Source organism: Tursiops truncatus, chromosome 1 (genome assembly GCF_011762595.2).
Source record: "Tursiops truncatus isolate mTurTru1 chromosome 1, mTurTru1.mat.Y, whole genome shotgun sequence".
NCBI lineage: Eukaryota > Metazoa > Chordata > Mammalia > Artiodactyla > Delphinidae > Tursiops > Tursiops truncatus.
In genome coordinates this window covers 133,793,425-133,817,896 of record NC_047034.1, presented here as the reverse complement: position 1 = coordinate 133,817,896, position 24,472 = coordinate 133,793,425, and the positions used below count along the sequence as shown (strand labels likewise).

The following is a 24,472-nucleotide window of genomic DNA, read 5'->3' as shown; positions in this document are numbered from 1 at the left end:
TTTTTTCTCATTGTAGAGAGAATTGCCTCCTGTTGACAGTTCTCCTATTAAAAGTGTTACCTAGGTTGCAACCTGAATTATAAGTGTTGAAAAAACTGTATTCCACCTAAAAGGTTAAAATGTACCCATTCATCAAATACATCCAGCTGCAGGTGCCCTCATCAGTTTCTTGCCTTTCAACAGGTTCTATTAAGGTTAGATTTTAACGACAATGGATTAGCCTGTACTAGAAAATGAAATTCAGATTTTAAGGATGAATTAAGAGGGTCTTTAAAGACTTCTGTTTACCTGATAATGACCCATTCTTGACTGGTTAATTGGAGTAATTGTGAAGAGCAGGGAGTGGGGTCAGGAAATTAACCATCACCATTAAAACCAAACCCATAAGACCAGCAAAACTTACTTTCTTTCGATGGTAACCAAAAAAAAAAAGGAAAAGAAAAAAAAAATCCCAAGGAAATTAAGTGCACTAGTTTGAGAACACTGACCTACATGATAAAATAGTCTCATTGTTTGCCTTTTCTTGTTTGGTCTTTCTTCCTTTTGAAGATCAGACCAGTGCTGGGTTGGACAGAGGTGCCATTGCTGTGTGCTTCCTACCTCTGCAACCCACCTAGCTCAGACCATGACTGGGTGAATCATTCCAGCCACAGGAGCTCTTGGGAGGGAGAGGAGCCAAGGGAGATAATTTAGGGTCAGGGAGGAAGTTACTACCTAGGCTACTCTGTAACAGAAACCTAATATTTAGATGGTTTTCTGATTCACAGTCATTTCCTTCAAGTACCCCGGAACACCTCCTGTGAGGTGTTGACAGTATTAATTGAATGAGTACAGGGATAAATAATCTGCCCTAAGGTAAACTGACTATGTAACCCTAATTCTGCTCTACCAGATTATTTCCAGTTCTCTTAAAATATGATGCCTTTATGGGTCTGTGCTCTCTTGGTTTCACGTGCTGTTTCTATTGTGTAGCCCCTCCTCCCTCACTCTGTCTTCACCTGCTTATCCAGTGGCCAGTCATTTTCAGAATTAACCTAAAGCTTTCCTGCGTCTTGGAAGCTCCCTGTGCAGCCTCGGGCTCGGCTAACTGGGGGCTTCTCTGTGCTCTTCCTTCTCTCTGTACCATGTCCAGGACTTCTGTCATCACTCCATACAGACATTTTCCCATATACCCACGTGTTCCGTAAGGGCAGAGACTGTGGCACATTCTTCTTGGTATCCCAGCACCCAGCCCTGTGCCTGGCATGTAGCAGATGCTTAATAAAAGATGAAATGAACGTTCAGTGGAGTCATTTATTTGTGATTTTCTACAGGCACTGAAAAAAAGATTAATTTCCAGGTTGTTGTCTGTAATGAACATTGTTAATTAATAATCATAATAAATATAATAAAGTAATTGATTCTACACAATGCTCAGTGTGTCATTCTGAGAGCCTCTTCATGTAGAGGTAGTAGTGGCTGATCGGTCTGTCTTTACAGTAGAAAGTTTAGCAACAGGTGTTTTTGTCTTGAAGCAGCTGCAGACAGATTCTATACAATATTTAAGATGCAATGCAGATATTGTCCCCCCCAACACCCACACACCCACATTGTGTGTGTGTGTGTGTGTGTGTTTATGAATGTGTGCCCACATACCCACAGTCTGATTCCGTGATGGTTCTGGAATAGGACCTGGACATCAGTATTTTTAAAGCTGTCCCAGAAGATTCTAATGTGAAACTAGAACCAGAACTTTAAGCAGTTTTGTCATACATAGAATCACTCAGCTGTTTAAACAAAATCTTAGATGTACCTATGGAAGGTTTCATGTACTCTCTCTTATTTTAAATGTATTACTGTTGTTTGAGGAGTTTTTGTGGGACCTGAAATCTCTCCAGGCAGGCAAACCAATGAGTGAGTCCTTGACTCATTACGATGATGACCTAATTTAGATGTGTCCTTAGGCTGACTTTTTTTGTAAGTTTTAAAAATTCTTTTTCAAATATATGGAAGAGTAAGGAAAATAAGATAACAGCCTCCTATGTATGTATGAGGATAAACAGATGAGGTTTTGCCACATTTGCCACAAGTCCTTTTTTTTTTTTAAAGAAAGAACCACTTGAAGCTTCAGTCCGTGCCCTCCCCCTCCCCCGTCCCTCTGCCCAGCAGGTAACGGTTCTGCCATAGCTGGTGTTCACAAACACATTTCTTCTGTGCTTTTACCACATGTGTGTATACCCACAACAACAAACAATATATACTGTGTTTAAAAATACCCCAGCTGGTGTCATTATTCATGTTGATGTGTGTAGCTCGAGTTTAAATTGGTTTTACTAATTTATTTATCCATTCTCTGCACAGATCTACTTTCAAAGAACACTTTGTGCTTTTCCCAGCTGTGAGGTAGTAGGCATGTCTTCAATCTCGGAGTCAGATTGTCGTTGAAAACGGCCTAGATCTCAGCGTTGTTTTAAGGATTAAATGAGACGATGTGTGCAAGAGGTTCAGCACGAGGCTTGGGACACACACACGCAAACGCGCATGTGCAGCTTTATAAACACTCATATTAGCAAAATTATATAATTGCTGCAGTTACTTTGCCAGTAAATAAAATAACATGTGAAGTGCCTATCTCAATTACTCTTGAGTCCCTTTTATCTTCCCCGTTTATAATCTCCCAGGTATATTCCTTGCTGTTCTCTGCATTTTGCCATCAGAGGAAGCAGAGGACTGTGAAAAGAATACTGGCTTGCCCATCAGTGCAGGATGAATTAGCAGAGTCTGGGGAAGGGGGAAAGGGGCAACTAGTTTCTCTGTGGGCTGCAGGATGGTAGAGGTAGGATGTGAGGGGCACTGCCCATGCTCCTTTTCCAGCTGATTTTAAATTCTGTTTCCTGTGATTTATTCCTCTTGAGGGCCTACTATGTGACAAGTACTTGCCATATCCTTTATGCACATTATCTTTTGTTCAATGAATGAAAAATCTCAGTTAATCCTTATATGCTACATTTTGCAGATAAGGACACTTAGGCTAAGAAAAATTAAATAACTTTCTCAATATTTCTGCCTATACTGAAAGAACGTTCCCCATTAGGTCTGCCTGGTTCCAGAATGGAAAAAAAATTCCAGTGCTTCCCACCCCACCAAACAAACCAACCGAGTGAGGAAAAACACTTAAATTAACTAATTTTAATTAGAGTAACTAGAGGAAGTGAGAATATAGGCAAATAAAAGCCATTATGTAACTGTATATGATATTATACCTAAAATATTGGTCCATATTTCAAGGAGACATACCTTAAAAAGCTGAAGTATTGTTTTAGGCTTATTTCATTGGCTCTTTTCTTGAGTATGTATCCAGAAAAGTTTTTCTAGAATAGGTGAAATAGGAAAGGAATGGGAAAAGTTGAGAGAGAATGAATGGTAATATAATTAATTAGTGGATCTTGACTGGTTTTTCCTTTAGACGTTTAACCCTGGGACTATATTCAAAGAGCACGTCTCTTCAAGGGTCCAAGATATGGGTAGGATGTACCTAGTCAGTGTTGGTGGTGGTCCTTTCACTTGTTTCTTGTTGATGTGTGAAATTATACAAGCAGTTGTGCAGATTTTTGCCCTTGGGAATCCATAAGTGCCCCCTTGAATTAGAAGGATAAGGATGCACCTGTGTCCTCATCTCCCTTGTTTTTGCTAGGGGATTCTCATCGAAACATCATCATGTGGCTGGACCACCGGGCGGTCAATCAGGTCCACAGGATCAACGAAACCAAGCACAGTGTCCTGCAGTACGTTGGGGGCGTGATGTCCGTGGAAATGCAGGCCCCGAAGCTTCTGTGGCTAAAAGAGGTAAGTGCATAGCGTTGAGGAGCGATTACTCATAATAGCAGAGGATTCCATTTATTGAATCTATTGGTACCAGGCACCCTGCTCATCACGGCTGTTGTATTTGATTTTTGCAGCAAGTCTCAGGAAGGTTGATCCCATTTTATTGATTCGGTTGTGGTTAAGTCATTCTGCTTAACTCAGGCAAGGCACTGAAATAAGTATTTGCAGATTATCTCTTTGAATCCTAACGGCAACCCTATAAAGTAGTTTTTTTTCTTTTTCTGTATTTGTAAAAACTAAAGCTAATAGAGATTCGTCAGCTCCCCCAAAGTGACTCAATAAGTATGCAGCAGAACCAGGATTTGAACCTAAAAATGACTGAAATTGATTTTCTTAATATCCACTGTTCTATTGAAGTTCAGAGAGGTTAATTACCATTCCAGTTAGAAAGTGGCAGAGCTGGGATTCAAGTCCAAATCTTCTGACTGGAACATTCTTTCTCTACATACTTTTAGCCCCCAATGATTAATTTTTGGCCTTAGTGGCATTTTATGGAATGCCTTTCTCATCTCACCTGAACTTGAGTTTCCATACCCTTTTGTGATAAGGTGATCTCTGGCTAAGGCACTTGCAGGTGGTTCCCATTTCCAGATGTTAGAATCATTTATGAAGTGTGGAGAATGGTGATGTCAGCTTAATGGTTCCCAGTAGAGATGGATGTGTGAGAAAGTTCAAGTCCTCTGGGAATTGCAGGAACTTGAAAACCCCTAGGTGGTCTGGTGAGGAGAGAATCCATCTAATGATAAGACCTGCCGTGATTCATTTGCTGGCCCTGAGGTTTCAGGTGGATTGAGTCTTCAATTACTCAGATGTGGGGTTGGGGGGAGTTTAAAGGTGATGAGGAGGTGTCCTTGGATTGCCACCATGGGGCAGAAGGGAGGTAAGTAAAAAGGGCGTCAGTAATCAAGCCAGGCTTGGCTTGTTACTTGTTTAGTATATTGAGCTATTTTGTAAGTTTTAATTTGCAGAAAGACTTCTATATTTGCTAAGAGTTTGAAAACACAGAGTGTTTTAGGAGTTGGGGGTTTTAGGATCCTAATTCTGACTGTTTGCATCACACTGTGTGACTTTGGGCAAAGCGATTCTCATCCCCAGGGCTCACTTTTTCCATCTCTAAAGTGAGAGAGTTGGACTGGATCAGTTTGGAAACTTGATACAAAAATATCCTGAAATACAAAGCAGTGTATTGATTTGTATTTGCACTGCCTCCACACTCTGCTATGTGTGCTATAGACTTTAACTGATCTCATCCTAACAACCTCTGCCTGGTAGATGGCATGGGAAACTGAGGCTCAGAGAGAGGGTTATATGACTTTCCCAAACAGACGATACAGCCAGAATTTAAACCTGTGTCTCCTGGTCTCCAAATCCCAGCTCATCCCATTAGTCATGCAGTACTAAAATCCTCTGTGAAGCATACCACTTTGGGAAGGACCAGGAATGAGGGTGGTGATGGTCTTTAAGCCAGCCTAAACATGTGCAAAAGAACAAATGGGTTGGCTATGTCACCCTTCTGGACCACAGGTGAGGAATAGCTGTTCTGAATTAAGTGAGGAGGATTGAGCAGGTGGTCATTGGTACAATACCAGAGCCTTATTAAGCACCTGCTTCATAGCCAGCTCAGGGCTGTATATCCCAGGAGATCTAAATATACCTTTGGTATGAACCTGTCAGGATATTTACCTGTGTGCTTGAGATCTAACTGCACTAAATAAAGCCCATAGAAAATAATTAAGTTCTAGATTTGTGTGGCAATGATTATGACCTAAGACTGACCATCCATTCATCCATCCATCCATCCATCCATCCATCCATCCATCCATCCATCCATCTAATCAATTCCATTTCAGAATTTTCTGAGTAAGGCTCTAAACAGTGCCTCACTGTGCATTTAACTACCTGAAGGCTGACCCTCAAATCTGTTTTTCAGACTTTTTCAAATTTTTTTTTTGTCTTTTTGGTAAGCATGCCCAGGAATCCTTGCTGAGAGTTCCTTTGGTTTTACTGTGATTACAAATTCAAAATCAAAACAACTTCTAAAATCATGTTTCGTCCCTTCTCCTTAAAGCCTACCAGCATGGCTTACAGCTGGCTCTTCTCAGACTTCAATGTGTAAATGAATCACCTGGAGAGCTTGTTAAACTGCAGACTCTAACTTAGTAGCCCTGTGGTGGGAGCTAAGAATTTGCATTTCTAACAAGCTCCCAGGTGATGCTGATGTTGCTGGCCTGCAGACTCACAAAACCACTTTCAATGCTAAAGGCTCTACCTTTGTATCCTGAAAAGCATCCATGTGTGGAGAATCGGGAAACAGTACCTTCTTTTTATTAGGCTTGTGGGAGACTGAGGCACAGGGAAGTACAATAGCTTGAGCTGCTGTTCAACAGCACATTCGACGTCAGAACATGAGAGTCTGTGCCAAGTTTACTGGGCTGCCATTTGTTTACTCTTCATTCATTCCTTAATTTGCCAAATCTTACCTGAGGTCCTGCTGTGAACCAGCACTGTGGTAGGAACTGGGGACATGGGCACAAAGAGGACTCGGCCTTACCCTCAAGCGGCACAGTGACCACTGGGGACAATGGTGGGGGAGCATAAGGAGAAGAGAGGCACGGAACCAGAGCCGGCAGAAGATGCACTGAGCGCCGAGATGCAGGCATATGCAGAGTGCTTTCAGGGAAAATAATTTGCTTCTGCACGAGCTACCTGAGATGAGCCTCAAGATATGAGTGGAGGTTTTGCATAGTAGAGAAGATAGGAAGGATACAGTATTCTAGAGAGAATGAGGTTCATTATGGTAAGGTGTGTAGGCCCTAGGACAGGAGCCTGGGATGCTTCCCTGAGTGTAGTAGGAAGTGAGACCAGGTAAGTAGCCTGGGTTCAGTTTGTTAAGGGCCTATTTGGTGAGAGAGATTAGTGGATGGTTGTTAGGCAAGGGGGAAAGTGTCTTAGATACCTTTGGCAGGGTGAAGGGATTGGATTAGGAATGAGAAAATGTGTGTGTGGGGGGAGTAAGAACCAGTTTATTTATTTATTTATGTTTTTATTAGTACATGTGCATTTATTTATTGACCATGCCGTGCGGCTTGTGGGATCTTAGTTCCCCTACCAGGGATGGAACCTGGGCCCCAGCAGCTAAAGCACCAAGTCCTAACCACTGGACAACTAGGGAATTCCCCTAAAACCAGGTTTCTTACTTTCCTCATTATAGCACTTAGTTGACCTTGCTTTGCCCTTAGGATAAACTCCAAAATTTGTAACCTGGCTCAGAAGATGGTGTATGACGTCATTTTCACCTCCCTCCTCTGCTTACTGTGTGTCTCTCACTTTGCTCACTCTGATCCATCCACAGGGATCCACTCAGAGTGCCTCAAACACACCAGCTCTTTGCCACCTCAGCCTTTTGACTAGGGGTTGGCAAACTAGGGCCATGGGCCAAATCTGGCCTGTTGCCTGTTTTTGGATGTCCTGGGAGCTAAGAATGAGTTTTACATTTTCAGATGTTTGAAAAAGAATCAAAAGAAGAGTCATGTTTTGTGACTTGTGAAAATGGTAGGAAATTAACATTTTAGTGGCCATAAATAAAGTTTTATTGGAGCACAGCCATGCTTGTTCGTTTATCTACTGTCTGTGGTGCTTTTGCCCTACAGTGGTAGAACTGAGTATTTGAGATGGAGACTGCATGGCCTGCAAAGCTGAAAATATTTACTCTCTGGACTGTTAGAGAAAAAGTTTGCTTACCTCTGGTCTTAATGATGCTCTGATGCTGTGCCTTCTGCTTGAATATTCTTCCCTCTTCTCACCATTGATTCTAACTCATCATGTAGGTCTCAGCTTTATTGTCACATCCTTAAAAAAGCCTTTCCTGACCCTCAAATAAATCAGAGGTCTCTTGTCATTGTACTCTTAATTTTACTTCATTGTATCTTTCATAAATTGTAATGACACGTCAATTTGTATGATGATTTGTATAAAAGCTCACCCCCTCCAACCAGAGTAATCCACAGGAGGATGGAGATGATATCCATTTTGTTCCTTGTTGTGTCCCTATCCCTAATTAAATGCCTGGCAGATAGTAGGTACTCAGTAAATATTGTTTGAATGATTTGAGTGGGCCAATGAGGAGCTAGTGCAGTTTTCCAGGTGAGAAGTGATGAGACCTGAATTAGGCACTGTGGGATGGAGAGGAGGTGGGATCCAGAAATCGTTAGGGGTTAATGTCAGCAGGACATTGGGGCTGATTGGCCATGAGGGGCGAGCTAGGTGGAGGAGTCAGAGCTCACCGCTCATCTCGGTATTGCTGTCATTCATGTGCTCCTTGTCCTTAGCCTGGAATCAGATGTCAGAGGGAGTTGGGCAGAATTTGGAGTTCAGACTTCTCAGAAGACAGAAGTGGTATACTAGGACCACCGTACCTTTTGGGCAAAGCCTTTGCTTGGGTCCTAGTTCTGCAATATGGAATTTTAATCATGTCCTTTACATATAAGGTTTGTGTGTTTTAGGTTGACGTACGTCTCCTTAATGAGAATTGTCAGATAAAAGGAAAAATGCCATTTGATTTTTTCATAACCCCCAGCAGTCTGGCTTCTCCATTTGGTCTCAATGATTCTGACTCTCATCTTAATGAAGGCCAAATGTAAATTAAGTTCTCTCAGGCTGGAACAGCTGGAGTCTCCTATCTTTATAAACATGAAACATTGTAGGGTAACAAGGTGCAGGCTGAGGAAGGTCAAGCAAGTTAACAGGCTGATGCCGATCCTGACAGCTCAGTGTTAATGGAAGATAATTATCTGGCTTGTAGCGGATGCATGGAGATATTCCAGTCCGTCTTTTAACTCATTTCCTCTTTTTGCTATTGTCAGCAGAACAGAAAACTAATCATTTTATAGTTTGCAATTTTCATTGTTCATTCCAAAGGTCTGGAAGCAGCTGGCTGGAATGTCAGAGGATTTTGTTGATGGGTTTAGAAAATATATCTGCCCCTTTCATCTCCCCAGTCCATGCCCTTCTGCTTCTGTTGCCCTGATAACATATTGGGAAAATGAGTAAATGATTCTCTGATTGGCTCTAATGTGCTTTATCCTGTGTATGTAGATTCTTGGGAGGAACCTGGGAGTTTGGATAGCCAGAGGGGTGGTTTGATAACTTCCTGCTAGCTGTGGAAGGTGCTAGCACACTTAGCATTGGATGCTTTGCAGTAGGAACTCTTGAAAAGAAAACTCTGTTAGACTTCAGGAAAGCCTGGTCCTTGTCCCTTCTGTACAGTAAGAGACTGGCATAGTAAGGGCCTCGACTGGCCTTATTCTTTCATTCTTCTTGATGATATAGTAACAATTATTCTCTTCTCTTTAGGTTTCTCATCTTGAAACTTTATGAAAGATAAACAATGTCAGTTTCTTTCTTGGAAACGCACCATTTCTTTTTTTTTTTTTTTTTTTTTGCGGTACACGGGCCTCTCACTGTTGTGGCCTCTCCCGTTGCGGAGCACAGGCTCCGGACGCGCAGGCTCAGCGGCCATGGCTCACGGGCCCAGCCGCTCCGCGGCATGTGGGATCCTCCCGGACCGAGACACGAACCCGTGTCCCTTGCATCGGCAGGCGGACTCTCAACCACTGCGCCACCAGGGAAGCCCACCATTTCTTTTTGGATGGCAGTTTGGTGGAAACTATAGTCTTTTTCTGTTAGTTACTCTGGCTTTACATTTTGTGCATAGGTCTGATATTATTTACCTACATTCGTCAGATCTTAGCAGTACAGCTCATACAAGATTGGAGCTCTGGGAGATAGAACACAGTTCTGTAACAACAGAAAAAGTACAGGATTTGAAGCCAAACACACTTGCATTTAAATCTTTCTCCACCATTTACCGATTTTGCAACCTTAGGCTAAGTCAGCATCTCTGAGTTTCAGCATGCTGAGCTGTCAAATGATGATAATAATATCAGCTTTGTGGAATTATTATAATTTAGTCAGATATTTGTAAAATATCTTATTCAAAGAGTAGTCTAATTCTCACTTCCACTGTGCATAAAAATGTTTGTCTCTACTGATGGGCATGTCAATAACATTCTAGCACCAATCGAGAGAATTTTAAACACTAGAATATCTTATTTTAAGTAGCTGAGTGTAATGAGTGGTATGCTGTTCCTGTTTGAATAATAGCTATGGAAACCACCTAAAAATGACCACAGAGTTGTCAGAGACAATCATAGAAAATAGTAGAAGAGTATAAAGCATATTTTCAGAGTCATTCATTTATTTGAATCATCCACATCCTATGTGTAATACCTATACCAGAAAGCAGCCAGCTTTGAATTGCAAAGCTGATTGACTTACTGAATACCTTCTACTTGTTTCCCCTAAAATTCACCAGTGCCTCCAGCCCCAGAATTATTTTATTCCACAATGATTATTTAATCTTTACACTAGTCTTGTGGAGTAGATATTATCTCTTTTTATAAATGAGGAAACTGAGGCTCAAAAATGTTAAATGTCTTACTCCTCGTCTCGTATCATGCAAGCATACGTACATCAAGAACCATACAAACAGCTCCATCCCCCATCCCCCTCCTGTGGAGACCTGTGCACTTCACTGTGGGAACCCAGAGGTGGTCTCTGTCTTCACAAAATTACAGCCTTTTAAAAATTAAAAACACACACACACACGTATATGTATATGTATTTATTTATTTGGCTGAGTCGGGTCTTCGCTGCGGCATGCAGGATCTTTTAGTTTTGGCACATGGGATCTTTAGTTGCGGCATGGAAGTCTTAGTTGTGGCATGTGAAATCTAGTTCCCTGACCAGGGATCAAACCCGGGCCCCCTGAATTGGGAGTGCGGAGCCTTAGCCACTGGACCACCAGGGAAGTCCCCAAAATTACAGCCTTTTTGGACTAAGCAATAACAACAGAATAAGGAATTAGATGAAAACAGTAGCTAAAATGTATACAGTGCTTATTATATACGTAGTACTTGTCTAAGCATTTCATCCATGTTAAACTCATCTGATCCTCACAACCACCCTATGAAGTCAAGTCTCATATTTTACAGATGACAAAACAGACTCAGAGATGTTAAGCAATTTGCCTAAGGTTATTCAGCTAATAAATGGCAAGGCTGGGGTTTGAACCTTGGCATTTCAGACCCATAGACTCATTTCAGAGCCATTTCACTCTACTACCTCTTCAAGTGTTTGTCTTGCAGGGTTTGAATAATCTAGTTCAGGGAAAAAACTTGGAAGTAATGACTTCAGGAGAATCTGAGGCTGGGAACAATGGGTGGTAGGTTCGTTTTTTTCATTTAAAAAGTCTTGGCTGAGTGTCTCCTATATGATGGGCACTGAGGTTGCAAGGTGAGCAAGACAGATGAGGGCCCTGGGTAGCCTTCTGGGAACTTAGATTCTAGCATAGAGCAGCAGAAAAGAGACACGGAGACAAATACATAGGCAAAGTGATTTTGTTTTCTGGAAAATGCTGTGAAGGAGAATGGCAGATGAACAGATTTGGCATAGCTAGTGTGTTCTCTTGGGAGGTTTTGGTTGACAAGAATGATGAGACTTTCAGGAAGAAGGAGCAGCAGATTCAATGAGAGGAGGAAAGCACCTGAGAGATCAGCATAGGAGGTCAGCAGGGCTGGCCAGGTATGAGCAAGGCAGGGAGTGGCAGGAGGTGGGTAAGAGAAGTGACCAGGGGCCAGATCCTGCACAGCCTTGAGGCCGTGGACAGGAATTTCGATTTTATTCTAAGACAGTGAGAAATGGTTGATGGATTTTAAACATGCGTGTGACATGATCTGTTTTATGGCTTCAAAAAGATCCTTCTGGCATATGTACTGGGTAGATAATAAATATTTGTATAGGAACAACAAAGTTTACACTATAATGTGAAAGGGAAAAAAGTTATGAGGCTGTGCAGTCTTATAAATGCATTTGTCTTAAGAGACTTACAGTATAGAAAAAAAAATGGCTGTATATTACAAAAAACAATAATGAGACACTATCCGTGGTTGGTATAGTTTGCTAATGTTACAGCACAAAGATCATGCTTTTATTACTTCTTTGTACTTTTCCATTAAAAAGTAATCTTATAGTCCTAGCTAACCTTTCTGGTTGACAACACTTCGTTATTTAGCATGGGATTTTTTTTTTCTTCTTGGGATTATTTTCCTAAACCATCTGCACTGTATGAGGGACTTTACATGCAGTATTTCCTCTAAGCCCCTCAGTGACACAATATTATTATCCCATTTTACAGATGAGGAAAACAAGACCCAGAGGGCTTAAGTAGCTTGCTTCCCCAAAGCTATGCAATAAGTGGTAGAACCAGGATCCTCACCAAGTCCAGCCCTCCTCCAGCCCCTGGGCTATATCCGTTGGCCCTCACTGCCCTGTTGCTCATTTCAGCTCATGTGTAGGGTTACAGGCTGGCAGCCCACAAGCTGAATCTGGTCCCCAGATGGGTTTTGGTGGACCCACCCTGTGCTTGAAAAAAAAATTCTTTTTTGAATTAGTGTCCAACATTTAAAAACTAAGAAATTTCACATAAAAATCCAGATTTTTCTGCTTCTCTAGAAAAAATAACAAAAGGATTTAGCAGTCCTGGGTTCACATTCCCATGTGGAAGGAACTGGCCAGAGTTGTGCAGGAGCTGCCCCTCGAGAAGGGGCGAGTGTCCTTCATTTCACAGTGGTCCCCACCCAGCCTGCCTCACCATTTCCTTTTCCAGCAACTACCCGTCTAGGCACTTGGATTTGAGACCCAGACTGCGGGAGTTTGTTCAAGGAATCCATCATTACTTTTCCTATAACAAAATGCTTAGAGAAATGGAAAGACTTTCCAGTTGGGGAATTTCTTGGTCAGTGGATCTAAGGATACCATACTCATGTTCTCTTACACCTCTGGGTCTTTGCTGAGGTCTTCCTTCTGCCTGGCAAACTTAAAATCATTTCTTTTCACTTGGGGAAACTTATACTAATTCTTCAAGCTCCAGGAAGCCTTCCTTGACTTTCTCTATGTTGATTGGGGTCCTGCCCTCTGTCCGCTATGGCATCCTCCCCTTACCTCTACCCTGGAATTCATTAAACTATATTGCACCTCACTTATCTCCATGTCCCTGGTGTCTAGGGCATTGCTTAGCATCTCACACTGATAACTCAGTACATATTTTAATGGATGGATGCATGAACTTATCAAATCATTTATCATGCCATTTTTGATTGCTGGGTTTTGTCTGTCCAGATAGTTCCATTCCAAAGTAAAGATCCACTGCAAGTTGAGTGTGCTTTCATTTTCTCTTCCCTGTTGTGGAAAAGGAAGTTTGGAGTATTACTACTCCTTTCTACCCCAGAGCCATCCCTTGGCTGCAGTCTGTTACCTTGAGTCACTGCTTATTTTGTGAGATTGATGCAGTAACTCCTCTGGGCCTCTCTTCTGTGTCTTTGTGCTCTGAGGGGACTAACCCCTTTATGTTGCTCCCTTCACCCCCAAGAAAATCCAAGACACATCAACTGAATCAGACAAGCTCTCTTTAGAATGTTTATACTAGGGCCGTTTTACGTTTGGACCAGATTCCTCCCAGCCTTTGAGCACTGCAGACGGTACTGTCAGCTGATGTTAGGGCATCTGTTGTGGATTTTCTCTCCAGGGTGGTCTTCCCATAAACTGGGCTCGTAACTAAAATATATGGAGTGTTGAGGCTGATGGCCTGCCTTCATTTACCTGGACAGTGAATCCTTTCCTTATCCCTGCATTTGCATATTTGATTTATGCCAAATATATGCTGTATTCTTTTACTTTTATAGTCCAACAGAGTAATTTAAAAAAGCAGGCCAAAATTTTAAAAAAAAAGAAGGACTTGGCCTGATACCTAATAACATTTAATAAATGTCAGCTATTGTTATGATACTTTATTTTGTATTTTACTTCATAACTTCTGTGACTTGGACATATGTTTTCTTTATTTGATTGGTGACATGGCCTTGCAAGTTAAACGTTACTATTTGTTACATTTTATAGATAAATATAGTAAGCCTCAAAGAGATGCAGTGACTTGTCCACAGGTATCAGGCTTGGGTCTTTATGAAGGTCCTTTTGGATCTAAATCCTGTCTTGTTTTTCTCGTTTGTTTTTTTTCTGCTGCACCATGTTCCTTCCTCATCTGGTTTGGTGGATTCTTGGCTCCGTAAGAGGAGGGACCAAACCTTTCTCTCCATACCTGACTATTGTCTTCCCCGACCCAAACACAGTGCTTGTCATTGAAAAAATATTCAATAAATATTTGCTAAATGAATTCTTGTTTCCTGGTCCTTTCCAGACTTACGGCTGTAATAGCATAGTCCACGTGCCCAGCTTCCTTGCTGCCAGCCTTGTCCGACCACTGTGTAGGGGTGTCAGCTACATCTAGGAATTTACAGTATAACCAGAGAAGAGAGAGAAAGATTGCTAAGTTTGGCTGGCCTTATGCTCACATGGTATGATTCGATGTAAAACAAAAAATGAAGAAAATTCTTTCCTCACAGTGGTTAAAATGGAGGTCACATCTATTGGAGGAAAATACTGTCTTTAGAAAAGACACTAAAATATACAGTGCAGTTAATGTGTGTTGTGATACAAGAACTCATTAGCATGATCAGCTGCACTAAGGTGGACTGTTAGCTTGGAAATCTGGGGGCCCAGGATAGGTGGATGTTAACTGGGGAAAGGGAGGAGGGAGGCCAGAAGTCTGACAAGATGCAAGTCACAGCATTCTTCTGGAGGGGTAAGTAAATCTCATTTCTCTGAACATATGGGTTGGTTTTATTCTTTTTTTTTTTTTGGTTCTATTGTCTTCAAAATGAGAATAACTGTGCTGCTATTGTAGGGATATATTCATTTAATCAGTGAAACAAACATTCGTCTAGTAACTGCTATGAGGAAGGCGTTGTACCTGGTGATGGGGAGACAAGGCGGAAGCCAAGAGTATCCTTTAATCTCAAGGGGCTCCCAAGTCTAGGACCAAATGTAAGAGGCTGTGAAAGCCATTTTTTCCCCACATTTTATTATCAGAATTGTCAAATATACAGAAAAGTTGAAAGAATTTTATAGTGAACACTTAGAACCATCACCTAGATTCTGCCATTAACATTTTACTGTACTTGGTTTATCACATATATATCTATCTATATGTCCTTCTATCCATCCAATCAATCCACCTTAAGTTTTTGGAGTAAGTTGAGATATTGTTACCCTTGTGAAAGCAGTTTGAAATAATATCTTTCTGAGATACTTACTAAATTCTATTTAAGATATTGACTCTGTTTGATTGCTGTCTACAAACATCATCAACACCTGCACTAGAATTTATTAACTATCTACTGAATTTATTAACTATCTATCTATCTACCTTTTAACTCTGCTATCTTGCTTAATTCTTTTGAAAATCCTGTGAGGTCGATGTTAGCACTTACTTCACAGATAAAGAAGATGAGGATGGAGGGAGTTAGATGGATTACTACCTACTGGCTGTTACTTCTGGCAGTGTTGGGATGCAAAAACCTGGGTTTTCTAACTCTAGGAAATGAATTTAAGGAGTCAAAAGTTAGCTGGTCAACTCCAGTCTTTATCAGGGGCAAGGTGCCCCGGTCTGTCCTACAGATGAGATACCTGGTTCTCTTAGTTTAAATTTCAGATCCCAGATACCACATTTGTTTGGCTTAAATTTTGAAGATAAATATGAACTCTAGAATAAAAAAGTTACCTAAGTTAGACTCACAGTTAAAGAATCACGCTTGAGACCGGGTGAGGTCTAAGATTCCCTCCACTACACAAACTCCAACCCATTTCTATTTCGTCTGTGTTCCAGCACAGGGGGCTCCAACCCCCAGGCCGTATACTGGTACCTGTCTGCGGCCTGTTAGGAACTGGACTGCACGGCAGGTGGTGAGCGGCGGGCGGGCAAGTGAAGTTTCATCTGCCGCTCCCCATCGCTTGCATTGCCGCCTGAACCATCCTCCTCCCCGCCCTCAGTCCGTGGAAAAATTGTCTTCCACAAAACTGGTCCCTGGTGCCAGAAAGGTTGGGGACTGCTCCAGCACGTTAGAGTTACCTCCCAAAGAGCTGGCCTCTTCCTCCTCTTTGCATTTACCTCCTCCTGAAACATCTGCAGTTGGAAAAAATGAATAAATGATCCAACTAGTTCCTTAGCTCTTCTGAACCCCAGGGTCCTGGCAGTACTTCTGCAGCTAAGACCTCACTGGAGGCCAGTCTCTGTGCATGAAGCTGTGTCCACTCTGCTGGTTGAATGACAAAGGGACTCAGGGATCCCCATCAAAGCCTACATCTCTCTGAATCCTTCCTGTATGGAGAGGCTGTGGATTAGGTGAAACTTGGGCGTGACCTCAGTAGTAAAAGGAAGTCTGATCTCAGCTCTACAGCCTCATCAGTACCCCTACCCACACCCTCTCAAAAAGCTGCTTTAGTCTGGCTTCCAGGCTGTGTCATCTCAAGAGTCAGTGTCTTCTGGCTCAAAAATGCAAGACTAGGGAGTGTTCAGAGGGAATTAGAAGCTGCCTGGGTAAGTGGCTCTGCCCCCTCTGGCCTCTGTCTCTCATTCGGGCTTCGCTTAAGGGTCTGAACTGTGGCACAGATAAATGTTTCCTTCCAGTAATGCTGCATGTGCAGAGTATTAGAGCTTGCCCAAGGAAAGCAAAGCAAGCTACCAGGACGTAAGATCTTTTTACCAATTAATTATTCATAATATTATTAATAATAAGGGTTTCATCTTCTCTAGTATTATTTGTATTATTCACCACTGATTAGTGAAAATGACCAGTCGTGGATGAGCACCGGTTCAGGGACTGGCATTTGGGAACAGCCGTAACTCCTGAAGTTCTCTTTCGGTGCTGGCATTCTGTGAGCCTAAGATAGAGGAGAGAATCAGGACCAGAGTGAAACCTACTGCAGTTGTCTTGGCATGAGGCCGTGTGGTCTGGCTTTGACCGGGGGTCAGAGACCAGACCGTGGACCTGAGAAAGGGAGTGAGTCACTGTGCAAGTATTTATCAAGCACCGCCCATGTGCTGGGAAGCAGCAGCCGGGCAGCAGTGAAGGAGTATTGGGTTTGGAGTTCAAGTGGCCGAGGTTTCACACCATGTTGTTCACTTAACTGTCTGCATGATCTTGGGCAATTCATTTCACTTAGGCGCCTTAGTTTCCTGTTCATGAAATGGTATTGACAACAATATTTTGTATGAGAAGTTATTTGGTAAGTTGTAGGGTGCTGGTGGTAGGGATATATTTTCAGGTGATGATTAGGACAGAAGTTGATTTCTGGGAAAAAGGTTAGTGAGGTCTATTTTTCATATACTTAACTCTAGATGCAGTTAAGAGAGCTAAGAGTGAAGGGGAAAATCCACATGGTCTGAGGGTAGGCCCTTTTTTTTTTTTTAACCGTGCTTAATCTTGATGGACAACTTGGGGAGTAGGTAGTAGTATTTGTGTTTGAGCTTGAAACAGGCTAGGAGTGAGTGCTAGAGCAGGGCATCTAACTCAAATCTAACTCAAGCCTGTGCCCTTTCCACAGCAGCTCACAGGCCCAGGGTTGTGGAGAGTGGAGGAATCAGGGGGAGAGTAAATCCATCCTCTGATGCCCCAAGTGACTGTTTACAGAGCAGTTTCACTTGCACTGTTATTAGTAGCTTATGGGGCACTGTCTTCAGTAACCAGCATTCTCAGGATGATGGCTGTAAGAGGAGAGGTCTTTAGACCTCAGAAGAGGTCTAAAAATACTAGCATGATACCCATCGGTTCCTGCCAGAGTTGACCGAGGACATTCATTCATTCAGCAAATATTTATTGAAAATTTATTTTATTTCAAGTACTTGGTTAAATGCTGGGAGTATAGCAGTAAACCAGAATCCCTGTCCTCAAGCAGCTCATATTCTAGAAGAGGGACAGAAATAAAGGCACAGTGCTCTGTAGGTAGGATGGAAATTCAGTTCCTTATGGAAATATGCCCGGGTTGGGGGAGAGGAGCCAGGAGGAGGTGACATGTAGGTTGGGGGCTAATGGAGGTAAGCACTCAGTGGGGTGGATGGACTGGCGTGGGAAGAGGTCTGGCAGTCCGAGGAAAGGAGGCCTCCGTGGGGCTGCAGAGAGAGCGTGGTGTGAGCCTAGAATGTGAGAAAGCAGTTCTAGCTCGGTCTAAAGGCACCTTTGGAGGCCCTTTTGCGTATTCAGTACCATTCATTATGGGAATTTCCTTTTTGGACATCATGGGATGGAGCCCTAGCCCCAGGCATAGAAAAGCCAGAAGCTTCTGTCGCCCCTGTTCTGACCATCGCACCTCAGGGCCTGGATCTGAGAACCCAGTGATGACAGGCTTGGCGTGCTTCTGTGGTGGCAGTGTCCTCCCTGGGCTCAAGGAGAAGCCCTCCTCATTTCAGTCCTCTCAGGACCAGACTAGACAATGTCCTGGAGCGCAAGGCAGAGAATGAACCCCTCTTGTCCAGGAGGGTGGGACGGAACCCCGGGCGGGGCCTCCTCCTTCTCTTTGGTGGGCGTGTGACTCAGAGGTGGTGACATCAGCCATGACTTCATTCACCCAGAGGAGAGGCTGGCTGCAGACCGCGAGAGGGGCTCTGCCTTCTGCCCTTCCTTCTCCACGTTATGTCTCATTGTCGGGACGTTGTCATGGTCCTGCTCTTGTTTGCCACACGTCTTTTTCATTTCTTTCTTTTTCTGTCATTCTCACTTTATTCCCTTCTCATGTTTAAACTATTCTTTCTCTTCACCCCATCTTCCCTTTCTCTCTCTCTTCATCTTTTGCTTTTGTCTTTTTCTTCTCATTCCTTCTCCACTTCTCTCTTCCACTTAATCTTTGTTTCATTTTCTTTCTCGCTCATCTTCTCTTTTGCCTCCCTTTTCCTTTCTTTCTTCCTCTTCCTCTGTTCTGTCTCTTTCTTCCGTGTCAGAAATATGTATGGAAACTGGTCCTCCTGCCTTCCACCTCTTCTCCCCTCCAGATTTCCCACCATGTTTTTTTCTGTCCTAACCTTCCTAAAACTGGAGTAACAAATCACCCCCTGCTCAGACCTCAAGGTCCCCCCATTCTCTTGTGGCCTGTCTAATGAATTCAGATTTGCTTCCTACTCCACTTCAGTGCACATCTCTCAGGCTGACATTCTCAGGGCTCCTTTTCCATGGCCAGGGATGCAGGTGCTGCTTCTTCCTGCACTTTTGTTCAGGCCCGTTGCCCCAGCTGGACTGCCCTCCATCCCATCTTCCTTAGTCTTTGCCTTCCCTCCACAGCGAAGTCAGACACTACCTCCCAAGTAATACGTTTCTTCTGCTGCCTGCCCACAACAGTGCCTTTCTTTCATGACCATGCAGCATCCTTAGTTTATAAATCAGATATTTTCAAACTTGAATTATTCTGTGCTGCTTCTGTATCATGGCTGGGTGTTTCCTATGCAGACTCTTTGCTATACCTCACCAGTAAGCAACCTGAGGATTAGGACCAGTATATTCCTGCCTTTCATCTATGGTTACCTTCACATGTAGCACACACCTGGCCACAAACCAGGACTGATAGACAAATTATTGCATGGTCAATAAGTATTGCATTTAAGAAATAGTTATTTCATGTTAACTGTAGGGCTACAGGTGAGTTAATTATGGTCCTTCCTTAAAAGGACCTAAGAGTCTAATAGGGAAGATGGATAGGCCCCATATAATTTGAGAAGAGTAAGGATTGTGGGGGAAACTAACATTTACTGGGGATGTGCCAGGATGAGCGTTGTAACATGCATAACCTCACTGAATTGAATCATACTATCAATATAATGAGTTAAACACTGCTGTCAGTGAACAAAGGGAAACCCAGAGATATTAGGTGACTACTGGCCAGGAGTAATGTAATTACCAAGTAGGAGAACCAAGGTGTTATTTTTTTTTTTAATTTTATTATTTTTTAAAACTTATTTGCTTTACAATTTTGGGTTAATTTCTGCTCTACTGCATAGTGATTCAGTTATACATACATACACACACACACACACACACACACACACACACACACACACACACATACACATATATACATTCTTTTTTGTATTATTTTCCATTATGGTTTATCACAGGATATTGAATATAGTTCCTGGTGCTATACAGTAGGATCTTGTTTATCCATTCTCTATATGATAGTTTGCCTCTGCTAATCCCAAACTCCCAGTCTATCCCTCTTCTACCCCCTCTCTTTTGGCAACCACAAGTCTGTTTTCTGTGTCTGTGAGTCTGTTTGTTTTGTAGATAAGCTCATTTGTGTCATATTTTAGATCCACATATAAGTGATATCATATGGTATTTGTCATTCTTTGACTTACTTCACTTAGTATGATAATCTCTAGGTCCATCCATGTTGCTGCAAATGGCATCATTTCATTTTTTTATGGCTGAGTAATATTCTATTGTATATGTGTACCACATCTTCTATACCACATCTTCTTTATCCATTCATCTTTTGATGGACATTTAGGTTGTTTCCATGTCTTGGCTATTGTGAATAGTGCTGCTGGGAACATAGGGGTGCATGTATCTTTTTGTTTTTTGTTTGTTTGTTTTTTCTCTCCAAGCAGGTATAATGCTCATGATAAAAGCAGTAAAATCATCACAAACACACCTTGGAAACATTATGCTAAGTGAAAGAAGCTGGTCACGAAAATACCACTTTTTCCATTTACGTGAAATGTCCAGAATAGGCAGATCCATAGAGATAGAAAGATGAGTAGATTAAGGACTGTGGGGTCAGGGGAAATGAGGAACATCTTTCTTCTAAGGTGATGAGTATGTACTAAAATCATGGTGATGGTTGCACAACTTGGAGAATATACTAAAAACCATTTAATTGTACATTTTAAATGGATAAAATGTATGACGTGAATTATAGTTTCATTCGGATGTATAACCAGGCGTGGGATCGTTGGATCACATGGTAACTGTATTTTTAGTTTTTTTAAGGAACCTCCATACTGTTTTCCATAGTGGCTGTACCAGTTTACATTCCCACCAACAGTATAGGAGGGTTCCCTTAGGAGAACCAAGGTCTGAACTGAAGTGTGTCAGTCTCCAAAGCCCCAGCTCCTTCCTGAAGTTGGAAACGTGGCGGGACTGACATTCTAACTAATAAGAACAAGCATTTAAGACGTGCTCACTCTGAGCCAGCTGGTGTTCTGCACACTTCACATACACTTGCTCGTTGTTCTCTCAACAGCTCTGTGGTGAAGATGGTACTGTTGTCCTCTGTAATTCTCATAGGACAGAGAAGTAGAAGTGAAGAGTAGTTCAGTTGCTTTCTGAAGGTCACACAGCTGTGACGTATTAGAGCCAGGATATGCACCCTTGCGGTCTGGCTCTGGAGAAGAGGCAGTGGAGTGTGCAAGGGCACCTCCATGTAGAGTAGCACGTTGTGTTACTAGAACTACCATTGCATCAGTCAGTTTGAGGAATCGGACAGGGGAGAGGAGGGGTGCTGAAACGCAAAGGTGTTGAGAGGTGAGGCTAAATGGAAGCCTGGAGCCAGATCACAAAAAACTTACAGTGTTCAGTGCCCTATACAAGGACCCTTCACAAAAGATGCAGAAGTGTTCCTTAGAAAGGGATGTTTCCTGTGACATTGGACTGTTACACATCCATCATACGGAAGGGTTTATGAAGTTCTGCTCTTCTACTAGTTGAGTAGTGAAGGGATTTCTCAGTCGTGGACCTTGTCTGTGCCCTGCAGGAAATGACAGTGGTATAAAGAAGGAGATATATATACACATATATACATATCCAGAGGAGCCCCCGAGAAGTGCCAAATGGAACCGTAAAGTACACCCATCCTTTATGTGTTGGGGGTAAGCAAAGTTTGTGTTGAAGGAAATTGGGGAAAGAAAGAAGAGGGCCACCACTGGGAGCCAGCCTGGACTGGACACCAGGTTGTCCTCAGATGTCCCAGAGCACTCGACATTTGATGGAGTGCTTTTCCCACCTCAGCCCCCTCTCCAGTACGCTTGGAAGCCATTCAGCCTGGTGCTGCACTGACGCAGGAGTTCCAGCCAGGAAGTGAATGAATCCATTTTCCAATTAAAATGAAACTTCTCCAAGGGACCTGCTCACCCTAAGAAGAGAAATTTATCTTCCTGGCAGTCTGGCTTGGCTAGGATATGTCTCTGCCCCTAAGACAGATGGTGAAAAGCCATTAACTTGAATGAGAAAAGAGAAACTGGGACAGTCCTTATTCACAACCTCATTCACTTATCCATTCATTTCTTATTTCCATTTACATAAACTCCTGTTCAGCTTGCACATCTCTGCTCATTCATTTATTTGTTCATTCACCTAATGTTATTCCTTGTCTATAGATCAGATACAGTGCGAGGTCCTAGGAACAGCGAGACTGAACAAAAACACAGTCCCTGACTCTTAGAGATTTCAGTTTAGGGAGAGAGATAAACATGTGAACAGATGATGGGAAGGGCTATGATGGGGATATTCACTGAGTATTATGGGGGCATAGCACAGAACACCCTACCCAGCTTAGGGGAATCAGAGAAGATGTCATGGAGTGCGTAACACTTGAGTCCTAAATGATGAGCACATGTTGGCCAAGTGAGGGAGGGAGGGTATCCAGATAAGGAACACTATGAATAAAGATGTAATGGTGAGAAAAAGGACGATGTATGTGATTTTAGTGCAGTATCTCAGATCTATGAGAGACGAAGCTGGCAAGTAAGACATGGTTTGTACATGCCACGTTAATAAATTTAATCTTTAACTCCAAAGGTAGTAGAAAACTTTGAAGGGTGCAAAGGGTACTACATTGAAAGCTCCCTGTGGGTGGGGCTGTGTCTATTGTTTGCTCTCATTTCCCTTGCACTGAGCACAGTACCTGACATGTAGAGGATACCAAATAAATAATGAAGGAATGAATGAATGATTTATATAGTCAAATATTCATTTTACATAGGCCATTACATTCTAACTGGCTGTGTAGAGGGAGGGAATTGAGGGGGTTAAAATTTGAAAGAGGCTGTATCAGTTAGGGTAGTGACAGGCCTCCTCAACACTTGATGGAGTAAAAAAGCAACCATTTATTTACCTTGTAATTACGCAGGTTACTGATTAGGGATGAGCTAAGCTAAATGGATTTTCTTGTCTCTGCTGAATGTGTTCAGGAGTCTCCGGAGGGCTGCTGGGTTTCCTGATCTTAGCTCTATTCGGCTCTCTTGAATGTGTGGAGCCTTGGCCGGGACGGTTGGTTTTTGCTCCACGTGTCCTCTCATCCTCCAGCAGGTCAGCCTGAGCTGCCTCACGTGGCAGCTCTACATTCCAAGAAGACAAGAGCAAGGTCTTCAAGAGCTCAGTTCAGAAGTAGCACAGTGGTGTTTCTGCTTCATTGCATTGGTCAAGCCAGGTCCTAAGCCCAGCCCCAATTCAAGTGGTGGAGAAACAGATTCACCTCTTTTTTTTTAATTGAAGTATAGTTGATTTACAATGTTGTGTTAAATTCTGCTGTACAGCAAAGTGATTCGGTTATACATACATATATATATATATATATATATATATACACCATTCTTTTTTAATATTCTTTTCCATTATGGTTTATCATAGGATATTGAATATAGTTCTCGTGCTATACAGTAGGACCTTGTTGTTTATCCATTCTGTATATAATAGTTTGCATCCGCCAACCCCAAACTCCCACTCCAGCCCTCCTTCAGCCCCCTCCCCCTTTGGCAACCACAAGTCTGTTCTCTATGTCTGTGAGTCTGTTTCTGTTTTATAGATAGGTTCATTTGTGTTGTATTTTAGTTTCCACATATAAGTGATATTATATGTTATTAGTCTTTCTCTTTCCGACTTACTTCACTTAGTATGATAATCTCTAGTTGCATCCATGTTGCTGCAAATGGCATTATTTATTCTTTTTTTTAAGGCTGAGTAGTATTCCATTGTATATGTGTACCACATCTTCTTTATCCATTCATCTGTCGATGAATATTTAGGTTGCTTGCCATGTCTTGGCTGTTGTGAATAGAGCTGTTATGAACATAGGGGTGCATGTATCTTTTTGAATTATAGTTTTTTCTGGATATATGCCCAGGAGTGGGATTGCTGGATCATATGGTAATTCTATTTTTAGTTTTCTGAGGAACCTCCATACTGTTTTCCATAGTGGGTGCACCAACTTGCATTCTTACCAACAGTGTAGGAGGGTTCCCTTTTCTCCACACCCTCTCCAGCCTTTGTTATTTGTACAGTCTTTGATGATGGCCATTCTGACTGGTGTGAGGTGGCACCTCATTGTAGTTTTGATTTGCATTTCTCTAGATTCACCTCTTAATGCGAGGAGCTACAGAGTCATACTGCAAAGGGCATGAATACAGGGTTGGGGAGAGTTCTGGCCACTTTTGTGGTATACCATAGACAGGATGGCAATAATCCAGGTGATAGAATATGATGGACTGAAAATAGGATAGTGAAGATGTGGTGTGATGGGTAATTTTATGTGTCAACTTGACTGGGCCACAGGGTGACACTTGTTCAAACATTATTCTAAGTGTGTCTGTGAGGGTGTATCTGGATGAGAT

General features: G+C 42.4%; 1 protein-coding gene across 15 annotated transcripts in view; it reads left to right on the top strand.

The window, feature by feature from the left end:
* Positions 1 to 24,472, top strand: part of FGGY (FGGY carbohydrate kinase domain containing) — a 433,125-nt gene that overhangs the window by 34,992 nt on the left and 373,661 nt on the right. For 14 of the 15 annotated variants that reach the window (XR_012324582.1, XM_073789156.1, XM_073789205.1 and 11 more), the window contains one exon: positions 3,674 to 3,825. The exons of the other annotated variant lie outside the window; for it this stretch is intronic. Coding sequence is in view for 13 of the 14 variants with exons in the window: in XM_073789156.1 (XP_073645257.1) it covers positions 3,674 to 3,825 (152 nt within the window). In the remaining variant the exon portion in view is untranslated. The remainder of the gene's footprint in view (positions 1 to 3,673; positions 3,826 to 24,472) is intronic. 15 annotated transcript variants of the gene reach the window in all.